Source organism: Neovison vison, chromosome 12 (genome assembly GCF_020171115.1).
Source record: "Neovison vison isolate M4711 chromosome 12, ASM_NN_V1, whole genome shotgun sequence".
Taxonomy (NCBI): Eukaryota; Metazoa; Chordata; class Mammalia; order Carnivora; family Mustelidae; genus Neogale; species Neogale vison.
In genome coordinates this window covers 39,466,721-39,479,391 of record NC_058102.1, presented here as the reverse complement: position 1 = coordinate 39,479,391, position 12,671 = coordinate 39,466,721, and the positions used below count along the sequence as shown (strand labels likewise).

At 38.6% G+C, this 12,671-nt stretch overlaps 1 protein-coding gene across 3 annotated transcripts in view; it reads left to right on the top strand.

Annotated features, from left to right (window-relative positions):
• SYT1 (synaptotagmin 1) overlaps window positions 1–12,671 on the top strand; it is a 543,714-nt gene that overhangs the window by 442,044 nt on the left and 88,999 nt on the right. For all 3 annotated transcript variants that reach the window (XM_044229383.1, XM_044229381.1, XM_044229382.1), the window contains one exon: window positions 5,750–5,867. In XM_044229383.1, the coding sequence (XP_044085318.1) occupies window positions 5,750–5,867 (118 nt within the window). The remainder of the gene's footprint in view (window positions 1–5,749; window positions 5,868–12,671) is intronic.

Sequence of the window (12,671 nt, the reverse complement as noted above, 5' to 3'; positions counted from 1 at the left end):
AAAAATCAGGAGCACAGTAGGATGTAGGGAATCAGACAATAGGCCTTTTTGTGTAAGGAATTCAGATCATTCTAAGTCAAATGAGAAGACAAGGAAGGGCTGTAACTAGGATGGCCTCATGATCAGATTTCCATTTTAAAAGATCCTTCTGCCTGAAAGGTGAGAAGGAATCTAGAAAGGAGCAAGACTGGAAGCAGACAGGTTATTAGGAGGCTGCTGTAGAGGTCTAAGCCAGCAATAAGAACTTGGGCTTAAGGTCATGAATCATAAGAGTTTGCCTGGGGCTGAAGTTTCTCAGGGTATACACAGGATATTTAGGGCTAAAACCAATAGTTTTCTGCAAATCAAGAGGGTTGGTCTCCCTATCTGTACCAGAGGGAAGGCCTTTAAGTAGAGAGTTGAGGTCAGATTCAAAATACATTCTGAAGGCTGAGCAGATAGTAAAGTAGAAGAAGGTTTAAATAGTTAGGGCAGAGACAAAGTACAGAGCTTCTTCAAAGTCAGGAAAGTGGGTTTGGACTTTGAAAGATTAGCCTGGCATTAGTATATAGTCTATACCGGACTTTGGAGAGACTATGTCTCATGAGTCATAGTCTCATCAGACTGCTGCAAGAAAAAGATGACAGAAATGTTTAGAGCTGGATCTCAAACACAATGGAGGCAGAAGGGATGGTAGTGATGATAGTGATGGCCACAGTGGCAAATATCACAGCAGAGACGAGGTCATATTGAAGGTAGAAGAGAGTAGAGGTCATGTTGATAAGAATAGGGAAAAATTAAGTAAAATTTAAAAATCCATTTGAGAGACATTGACAAAGAAAGAAATGTCAAGATTTGTGGGCTGAAGGACTAAAGGAAAACAGAAGAAACACTAGTCCCTGGAAACTGATTACTTAGTGACACTAACCAAAAGGGATGTTGGAAAGAACAGGTTGGGGGAAATCTGGTGAAGAACAACCATTTATTTAGATGGCACGACTGTAAAGTGAGAGTGGAATATCGAAGTAGGTTGTCAGTTGCAGAATCAGTTTATCTTTCCAGATGGCGATCTGATAGTAAAGAAAACTCACTATTTTGAGTCAAAGGACCTTGCTGAGGTCCACACTGAGATGGCTATGCAACCTCTGGGTCTTAAACTCTTCATGTCTAAAAGGGGCAAAACTACTTCACAGGGCTATTGTAGAAAAAACAAGACGAATTGTCAAGGAGAAGGAGCTGAGATGGAGATTGGAGGGTCATCTTTCTATGTCAGTTTTCCAGAACCACTTCTGTTCCCCATCACCATAACCCCACTAAAGAAATCTTTTTTTTTTTTTTTTTTAAGATTTTATTTATTGGGGCGCCTGGGTGGCTCAGTGGGTTAAGCCGCTGCCTTCGGCTCAGGTCATGATCTCAGGGTCCTGGGATCAAGTCCCGCATCGGGCTCTCTGCTCGGGAGGGAGCCTGCTTCCTCCTCTCTCTCTCTCTCTCTGCCTGCCTCTCTGCCTACTTGTAATCTCTATCTGTCAAATAAATAAATAAAATCTTTAAAACAAAACAAAAAAAAGATTTTATTTATTTATTTGACAGACAGAAATCACAAGCAGGCAGAGAGGCAGGCAGAGAGAGAGGGAGAAGCAGGATCCCCGCTGAGCAGAGAGCCCAATGTGGGGCTCGATCCCAGGACGCTGGGATCATGACCTGAGCTGAAGGCTGAGGCTTTAACCTACTGAGCCACACAGGTGCCCCAAGAAATCTTTTTTTAAATGGAGAAAATCTTGGTTTCTTGAACTTTAAAGTAATACATAAAAACTCTCGGTATGTGAAAATTGTGAAATAAGAGGTTGATGTTAAACTCTCCACAAAACTCAAACCATTCCAGTTCTTCTGTGTAAGTGACAGGAGATAGAGTAAAACCTTCATATGCTGGAACAAGAGTACATCTCCATCTAATCACAGAAGTTCAGTGCAAGATTTCATAGAGGATAAAAAAACTACTTGCTTTCCCACAACTCATAGTGATAGGAGTCCCCAATCTAAGATTCTAAAGTAACAACACTTACTTAAAACATAAGCCTCAGGGCACCTGGGTGGCTCAGTGGGTTAAACCCTCTGCCTTCGGCTCAGGTCATGATCCCAGGGTCCTGGGATCGAGCCCCACATCGGGCTGTCTGCTGAGCCGGGAGCCTGCTTCCTCCTCTCTCTCTCTCTCTCTGCCTGCCTCTCTGTCTACCTGTGATCTGTCAAATAAATAAATAAAATCTTAAAAAAAAAAAATAAGCCTCAAACCTAAGTCTTATTTCAGCTGTGGCCAAATAGACCCCATCTTCAGGACGGGTCAGCAGAAGCACCGAGTTCTGCCAGGCACGTACGTCTGAAGTACAGATTCCCCATGATGCATATCCTGGCTCTTCTTGCTTCATATGACCTTCAGATTCCCAGCTCATCCCCAACATATGAAAAACACATTGCCATCCTATTTGGAAATACCCTACATCAATTAATCTAGAGTCAAGCCAACATGTAGCAGAAGTCCTAATTCTGAAATTTTGTTTTAGAAAATTATTAAAGCCGTTTTTTAAAGAATTAGAAAAAGCATATATTTATATATTATTGAGATAGTGACAACAAAAAAAAAATATAACTAAAGGTTCATATGAATTAAACATTGCCTTTTCTTGAGAATGAGTTTCTATCTGCTTAATGCTGTAAAGAACACAAATTCCAGAACAGTGACTATCTTTCAAATGGAAGAGTTTCAAACACTGTAAAGTAACTCCAGTTGATTAGAATAAAAAGACATGTTCACTTTGGCATGTCAGTTATAATTTTATAAGCATATGAAATTTTATATATTCAAGTTCCTAAGTTAAGGAGTTAAAAGTAAATCTGAAAATAAGCAGTCTTCCAAGTTTTTCTTTCTCCTAAAATACCAGTTTTGATCTATTCTCCCTCCTGCCACACACACACTCATTCTTCCTCATCCCATAGCTTTATAATTACAAGTAACTTCACCTATTTCTCCTACCTGAGACAAGGTAGGTTCAAACTCTAACTCCTCCCTTCTAGAGAAGGGATAGAGATGACGCAAAATCTCAGAAATTCCCTATATATCACAGAATTGAATAATAAGGTACTGGAAGAAAAGAAAGTTGTATTGTTTCTTCAAAATAGGAGATGTCCTAAATTGAAGACTCTTATATAGAGAGGGGCCATTCAAAAGAACAGTCATATCTAAAATGCTTAACTAGGGGCGCCTGGGTGGCTCAGTGGGTTAAGCCGCTGCCTTCGGCTCAGGTCATGATCTCAGGATCCTGGGATCGAGTCCCACATCGGGCTCTCTGCTCGGGAGGGAGCCTGCTTCCTCCTCTCTCTCTCTCTGCCTGCTTCTCTGCCTACTTGTGATCTCTGTCTTTCAAATAAATAAATAAAATCTTTTTTAAAAAAATAAATAAATAAAATGAAATAAAATAAAATGCTTAACTAGAACAGTTAGAGTAACTTGGTTCTGAAACAGACGGAGTTCCCCAGGGAAGGTCCTGTGGCAGAAAGACAGAACCCTGCAGAAAGAATCCTCTTCCTAGTGAATATTTTTGGACTACAATTTTGTTCATTTACATTTATAAGGTTCAGATGAATCTGTCCACACTTTGTATTAATTTCTATCATCTTGATTCCCATTCTGAATTTTCACGAAGACTAAGAAAAGGAATATATTCGACTAGATTCTCCTCACGTGTAAAGTCATAGGGAGTAAGCAGACACTTTGGGTGAATTTAGCACATATAACTATTATCTAAACTAATGGAAGGGAGATAGGACCTAGATAATTCAAAACAGGGATATTTTCCAAATTTTTCATTTATTTATTTTTTGAGAATGCATAAGTGATAAATCAGCCAAGGACCAGTCTTCAAGGGGTCATGGGGGAAAATGGAGACATGTGCACAATAAAACAAAAACAGTCTTGAGTGACATAAGAGATATATGGGTAAGATGCTAGAAGGACTCAAGGAATCAAAGAACTGGGGGGTTTATAAACACATGTGGTGATGTTTTCAATAAAGCATTACTTAAGCAGAAAATCTATCCCTCTCCCTCTGCCCAACACACACATGGAATGATTACTTCTCACCTGTGGATAAGTCAGAAAAAGTAGATTTTTTATAAGATTTGAGAGGGGATGGGTAGAAGTATGGGGGCAGTGGACGGGCAGAAGGAGAGGGGGACAGAGTGCCAAGGAGACTCCCCACTGAGCTCAGAGCCCTGAACCAGTCTGGACCCCATGACCCTGAGATCACAACCTGAGCCAAGACCAGAGTCAAACACTTAACCCACCGCAACACCCAGGCACCCCACACACTTTGCTTTGATGGACAGAATGAAAACCCAGTAAAAGGAATTGTAGTTCCTTAAGCTGTTAAATTACATCTTGGGCAATTAACCTCCATACGGGAGACTAAGGCTGATTTAACACATACATGAAGTTGTAGATAATACAGTTTTAATAAGAGCATAAGAGGAAAAGGTCTTCTGTACCTTATTCTTATGTTAAGCCTATCTGCAGAAGTCTGATACAACCATCACCTTTAGAATCAGAATTTACTTTGTGGGGCAGGGTGGGGGCGCGGAGGGGAGAGCATGTCCTAAGAAATAAACCCCAATTTGCCATATACCTAATTCCCTGTATCAGAATTCCATGTAGATACCGCCAGCCTCCTGCCCATTCTCATGCTTATGTGAACTCAAATTCTCATGTTGAATACTACGGTTCTTAATTCACATCCTAGAAAGTAAGACACTTAAAGGTATCATAACCCATAGTTCTTTCCGGGGGAAGAAAAAAAAAGAAAGTCAAAGTTCTCTATACCATCACTTTAAACTTTGACTGAAATGTTCAGAAATGCCAGAGATACAGGGTTGGTGAATGTTCCTAGGACCTGAAATAGGATACCCCTGAAACAAGGGGAGGGGCTAGGACATGTGCTGTATTGCTGTATATTTCAATTTTCCAACCCGTTCCTTTGGTTTGTACAACTATTAGAATAAGGGGAAAAAGTTGAATCTCACTTGAAAGGAGTAAAACTGAAATGGCAAAACTTCTTATATGTTGCCTTTCAACTACTAGGAATTCAGAATTTCTCATTAATAATTCAGTCCAGGGGCACCCACTGGGCTCAGATGGTAGGGCATGTGACTCTTGATCTCAGGGTTGTGGGTTCAAGCCCCACACTGGGTGTAGATCTTACTTAAAAATAAAAATAAAAGAGTTAAATCTTTAAAAAAAAAAATCTTTTAAAAAATTGAGTCAAATGCAAATACAAGTCCTTCTCCCAAAAACTAAGCATTAGACATAATCCCATTTGAAATGTAAAAAGACAGAAATTTAGGTAGGTTGATTCTACTAAAGGAGCATTAGACTCTTTTCAAATCTATTTAATAAAGTTATGAAATTTTGCCAAGATCGTTGCAGTGCTATTCAGAGTAGAGTTTCTAAAAAAGTCATCTCGGTCTCATTTCCTGAACTATTGAATTATGGATATATTTTGATGAATGATAAAGTATAGATGAGCTATTTAAAACCAAAATGGGTTACAATCACTCTTCATACCTCAGTGAATGAAAGACCACTGGGTAAATGCCAATGAACCTAAAAGCTTTCACATTCTAATTATCCTAACCATCCTTGTGAAGAATTTGCAATATGTGTGTACAAACTATATTCACCTTTATTCGAAAAGTTACTTATAGTCTCTTCTTGGTTTCACAGCAAGAGAAATTGGGTGATATTTGCTTCTCCCTTCGCTATGTACCGACTGCCGGCAAGCTGACTGTTGTCATTCTGGAGGCAAAGAACCTGAAGAAGATGGACGTGGGTGGCTTATCTGGTAAGACTGTGATGTTTACTGGTTTGTTTTTTTAATGCTCTTTCATCGTGGATACCACATGCATTGCACACATACTGTGACCCCCCCATTCCTTATTGATCACAGCTTCCTTCCCATGGAGAATGGAAGCGGTCTCAGAATCCATCCCAACACAGTGCTCCAGAAGCTGCTCTCAATTTATTGGAACTGGCATAAAAGATGAAATCTATTTTCCTGTTTCATACCCAGAGTAGCAATCATTAGTTCTACTGCACTGAAGCCGGATTTTTTTTTTTTTCTTCTGCTTCTCTTGCAAAAGGCAACACCTATGACCATTTTGAATCCTTTTTCTGGGTGTTTTTTGTTTTTTTTTTTAATCAAAATTCATCCATGACATGAAACCAGAGTTTTAACTGAGACTTCTTTATTAGGCACTTGATAACCTAACAGTTTTTAGTAATACTGTTTTATTAAAGCTGCAGCATTTCAAATATAAGTAAACAAAATCTATTTGAGGGTGACTCCTCAAGGCAATGCATTTATTTCTATAGTCTATGATGGGGGTGGAGGAGACTTTTGGATTTTAAGTTCTACATAACCCAAACTTAGTTTAAAAAAAAAAGGTATACTCTTGCTCAAAAGCAAAGTCAACTGAAGGATTTCCACAATTGAATAGGATTTTTAAATTTTCTGTTCTGCGTAATTATATTTTCAATTTTTTAGTAAAACATGAGAAATTTTCCTTATGTGCCACAAGTTCATCATGAATACACTATAGTTATCATTGTTTGTGGTTGTGAAATTAGAACCCACATTACTGGTTATTCAGTGCTTTCTATTGCAAACTTCAAAAAGTCACCCTAATGCAACCTGGTCATTTTATATTCTAAAGCATAACAGCTCAAAAATGCTAAAGGTGAGTTTCCACTTGCTAAACTACTAATTTGTCGACCAAATTCTCTTGGTATTTATTTCTCTTTATAAATAAGTTGCCTGAGGAAGCTGCACTAATTCATGTCACAGAGACCCCACTTAAAAGCTTACTGCTTTCATTGCTTAAAGAATAACAGAGCAAATTTAAAACAACAAGCAGTTTCCTCCAGAAATATTTAAAAAAATCTAATGTGTGTAAGAGGGAAAATATATGTGTATGTATATGTATATACCATATATATATACACATATACACATATACACATATACATATATACATATATACATATATACATATATACATATATACATATATACATATACAGTGGCACTGAGCATCCCTAACACCAGATACAGCTTGAAAACAATTTCTCACTGGAAGAACCTGGTACTTACTAGAGAAACGGTAGGTTCCGGGTGTGGCACAGGAAGTATACAAGCCTAGAACATCTCATCTAATCAGAAAGCAAGGAAGCTACCAAAGAATACGAGGGTCTTGTCAAAAGACTTGAAAGCCACTGGCCAAAGATGTGATCACTTGAGCACTGGTAATCTAATAAATGCAGGGTATTCAAACCTAAAACAAAAGATCATTTAATGTACAGATAAATTCTCAGCTTTAAGGACAGTTCACTCCCAGATACTACTCAGTATCCTGAGGTAGGACTTCAGGCACCTTTGACCTTTCTTTCCTTTGGTTCAATGGTCATAATGGCTTTGTATTCTGCCGCTCATACTCCTCTCCCAACTCCCATGGCAACTATCACCTCATTACCTCTACCTAGTACTCCCCTAATCTTCTCCAATTCATTGTATTCCCTTTAACTGAGTTCCAGAGGCAGCTTAACCATGAAGCCAGTAAAACTCCAGGGTCCCTCATTTGTTCTGTCTTCTTCCAAGGTCCTAGAAATGCGTTCCCATGATCACTCATATTTCAGCCTCAATTTGTCAGTCACTGTCTGAGTCTCTGACTTTGCCACCATCATCCATCTCTTCTTGTTCAGCAGCATCTGAGTGGCTACAGGCATTTTTGAGATTTAGTTAAGGGAAGCTGGGTCTAGCAGAATAAATTTATGTAGCTTGTAATCACTACCATGTGTAATTGGGTTATTGGTGGCTACCAGGGGAAGGAAGGGCTGCTGGGAGGACTCCTACCACCCACTGCACTGTCTCAGCACCGTGACATAAAAGGGGCAAGGCCAGAAGTCATATATGCTCTAGTACTCATTGTTTTCTAGGGTTGTTTTTTTTTTCTTGTTTATGTTCTTTTTTTCAAATGTTAAACTCCATTTGCTAAAATGGCTAGATAATTTAACCAAAGTGGACTGTTTCACCAGGGTCTAAAGTTATATTAGCTTCAGGATCCACACACCCTGGGTCTACACCTACATTGGAATTACCTGGGATGATTTTGTTTAATTATTAAATATTAAATAAGGATATTTCAAGACTCCTAATTCCAAGGGCTCCATCTCCCTGTGAAGTTAAGTCAGTCATTCAGTTCCACATAACACAGATCCCTCCAGACTATGTCCCACTGCATTTCTGTATTTTAACCAAATTGTATTCTGTATTTTAACCAAATTTAACCAGCACACAGTTCTTCAAATAGACTATGTAATTTGCTGCTTCCATTTGTTGTTTAAATCATTTCCTTCACCTTGAATTCTTCCTTCCAACAATGCCCAGCTAAATGCTATCCATTCTTCAAGCCAAGCTTAAGTCTTATTTTTTTTTCCATCTGTTGAACAAATATATAGTGTTTTCCTCCTTTGTGTTAGGCATTGTTCTTAGACTAGATTTATATCAGTGGACAAAAGAGCCAAAAGACCCTGACCTTGTACACTTTACATCTTAATTTGGGGAGACAGAACCGATAAATAAGGATGCAGTGTGCCAATACATGATAAGTGTTATGGAAAAATCAAAGCAGGGAAGTAGGAGAAGAAATACTGGGGAGTAGTTTTAAGTGTGGTGGTCAGAGAAAGCCACAACCTGAAAGAGGTGAGGAAACAAGCCACGGGCTGTCCAGAGAAAAGAACATTTGGGTGGAGGGATTTCATAAAGTCTTTCCTGACTCATCCCGACAGGACGCATCTTTTCCTTTTTTAAATGCCAACAGCAGTTTGTTTACACCCTTCAAACATCACGATTCTCTCACTAGACTGTGCTCTGTATTTCTATCTCCCACAATGCCCTGACTGGTAGCACTGAACATAGCTGCTGAATGAATAATGAATTATTTACAGAAGAGCTATGGCCTGGAAAAACAAGTCTTGCATTTCAAATTTGTTTAACCTACTTACCATTAAAGTAACTTTAAGAACTTGGATGGTCTATCTCAAAGTAATTTAACCTATGTCTGAGACCAAAATTATATAATGAGATCATCCCAGGTAATTCAAATGTTTAACTACATTTGCTGGAAATGGCTAGTTAATTGGGTTAATTGGAACCAAAGTGGGTTGTTTTTACTAGGGTTGGAATCCCACTCTACCACTACCAGCAATTTGACACTGGACAAATTATTTAGTTTTCTGAGCCTTAGTTGCATTATCTATGAAGTGGAAGTAATAGGATTTTTTTTTATAAATGTGTTGTGAGAAATAAAGCACAGGGTCTAGCACACCTAAGTGCTCATAAATATTCTTGTAATCATTTCTGTTACTTTGTGAAATTTTGGGCTAAAAATGGAAAATGTGAAAGCAACCAATGAACAGTTTAACCAATTCTTGATTGAATGGGAAAAAAGAAAGTTTCATTTTATAAGACTGGCTGGTCAGTTAAGACAAAAATGAGATCAGTAGACCTATGCTTTACATAGACCAAACAGTGAATTAAGACAAGGTATTCAATTAACCAGGATATATTAGGGGAAAAAATGGAAAAAAAAAACTTTAATTTTTCTTACTACTCTATTGCAAGGTTTCTTTTCTACTGTGTAAATTCAAAATACATTGCATCAACATTTTACCTCTCTTATCTATCCATATAGCAAGTCACACAAATCCCAATCCTTCTTATAGGGACAAACTTGACTAGAGCATTCACATGTCTACAGTAGACCTTTGTACTTACAAGCTTAATATTCCAATTCTCAAGTATTTTCGAACAACAGCTAGAGTTTCTGAATCTAGCTATTTGTATTGAAACTTACAGGTTTCAGGGCTGTCCTTCAGGAATAAGTTTGTAAGTAGAAAATGAGTTGTAGGGACGCCTGGGTGGCTCAGTTGGTTAAGCAGCTGCCTTCGGCTCAGGTCATGATCGCAGCGTCCTGGGATCGAGTCCCACATCGGGCTCCTTGCTTGGCAGGGAGCCTGCTTCTCCCTCTGCCTCTGCCTGCCTCTCTGTCTGCCTGTGCTCACTCTCTCTCCCTCTCTCTCTCTGACAAATAAATAAAATCTTAAAAAAAAAAAAGAAAAGAAAATGAGTTGGGTTTCTTTTTGTCCTGTATTTGGAAACGGGGATGGAAAATCAAGCCGTCTGCCTAGTAACCACTTCTCAGTATCCTCACAGCCTTTTATACATCTGTGTGCTTGGAGTAAATTTCTCTTCAAATAATTATCTTTTTGTGAAAACTGAGGAAGAATATGAACAGTGTCTTAGTCCAGTTAGGCTACTATAACACTATCATAAACTGGGTGCCTTAAATGGAAATTTATTTCTCATAGTCCAAGATCAAGGCACCAGCAGGTTCCATGTCTGGTGAGAAACTGCTTCTTGGTTTATAGCCGCTGTCTTATTTTTGAGTCTTCACAAGGCAAAGGAAGCAATGGAGCTTCCTGGGATCCTTTTTATAAGGACACTAATCCTTTTCATGAAGGCTCCACACTCACATCCTAATCGCCTTCTAAGGGTCCCACCTCCAAATACCATCATATCAGGGATTTGGTTTCAACATGGGAATTTTAGGAGAATGCTAACATTCAGTCTACAGCATAGAAGTCTAAGAAACTGATGACATTAAAAAAGTTGAAGATTCTCAAAGGTGTGAGGTTGTAGGTCTTGTATTTTTGAGCTGTTTATTTTATAACATTCAAATCTATACCTGTGCAGACTTTTAAGTTACTCTCAAAGAGTAAATACCTTGCTTCTAACTGAATCCCTTGTACCTGTTTATGTTACAACTGCTTTCCTCACTTTTTGTTTTGGTTGGTCGGGTTTTTGTTTGTTTTCTGTGTGTGTGTGTGTGTGTGTGTTTGGAGGGGGTCTGTCATACCAGAAATTTAAGACTTCTAGGTACAGCTTTAGTGAGAATGTTTAAGACTAAGTTCATTTGGGCTTTATATCACAAATTAAAAATTTTTTAGGTCTTCTAACCTAAGAATAGAGCTGTTTGAAGAAAAAAAGACCAAATTCTTATTGAGCAAAATGGACAGGAATAGAGCTTTTAAATTTCACTTAGGTTGAAGCTTTTCAACCTAAATCTAAAAAGAAAATTTTTAACTCTTAAGTCATTATAATCCAGCTATAGAACATTTTCTAGTTTAGAAATCCCTTAACTTGGTTTTTTCATGTGGTTCTCATGATAGACCTGTGAGGTAATTTCTGAACATAATCTTCTCAGAAAATTGAAGCTTAAAGGCATTAGATAATGTGTATAAATCATTTTGCTTCATGCCTGACGCATAGAAGGTGTTCAATACTGGCAACCGCTGTTGACATTACTGATATTCAAAGTGAGTAGCTTGTAGATGGTATAGCTGGGACTAAAGCCCGGATTCAGATTCTGAATGCAGAATGTCTCAAAGACCATTCCATTTTCCCTTTTCCCTGCAGCTGGCACATAGTCCTTTTGAAATTTTGGCAAGTGGTTTGTACAGCCAGGAACCATGACAAATATACAAGAGTAAGAAGTTTGTCTATCCTGCCTCTTTGATTTGGTTTTAGTCACCTAAGTTGTGAAGAGAACCACAAAAGCCCATCAAGCATGCCAACAAGAAGGTGCTGGGAAAATATATACACAGGACTGAAGTCATAAACACCTATGCCAGCAGTCTCCTGAAAGTCAAGGGGCTAAGAAGCAGCCATGAGATGGGATCAGGTCAGATGTCCTGAGGGGATGTCTGGAACAAATGTAGTTGAAATGTCGTTGGAAGTGTTCTCCCTCATCATCTTTCTTCTATTCACTTTTTATCCCAGGCTCCACCCCTAGTCTTCTCCCTGGTCACCCCCATCCTGTCTTATCACTACAGAATTTACACTATGCAAAGCAAAGAGTAGGGCTGTAGGAGCACTCCCCATCCAAAAGCATCTGGATGTCCCTCCAAAAAAAAAAAAAGGGGGGGGGGTGGGACAATGAAATTCACAAATGGCAGCAATACTTAAGGGAGATAAGGAAAAAAAGCAGACTCGTGGTGATAAAGATGGTGGTAGAGTTACCATCCCCATGTAGCAGACTGCCAGGATGTGGTTGAGCCAACCAAACCCAAGCTAGTAAGATTTACCCTGCACACACACACAATGTTAAGATATGATTTTTAAGTTGCTCATACCTATGTCTTCTCATTTCTCCTGTTCTAGAAATAGAATTTGGAAAAGAGAACCAATTTAAATATTTGAAGTTACCTAGGAAAAAGCAACTCCACAACCTCAGGGAAACACTAGACTCCACCTAAAACCATGCATGAGCAGAGGCAGCTCATTATTTCAGGCACAGGTAGTAGGTAGATAGAATATCACATCACATAAAGATAGGGTATCCTACCTACATAAGAATCACCCCATTGTACATTGTAAAATTTAAGATGTCAGAGACTACCTCAGACCAAGCTATAACTGAATATAAAGGGAGTGGGAACCTAGAAATTATATTTTAAAAGTCCCCCATGTTATTCTTATGCATCTTAAATTTGAAAACAATACTTTATAGAAAGTATATAGAGTGTTAGC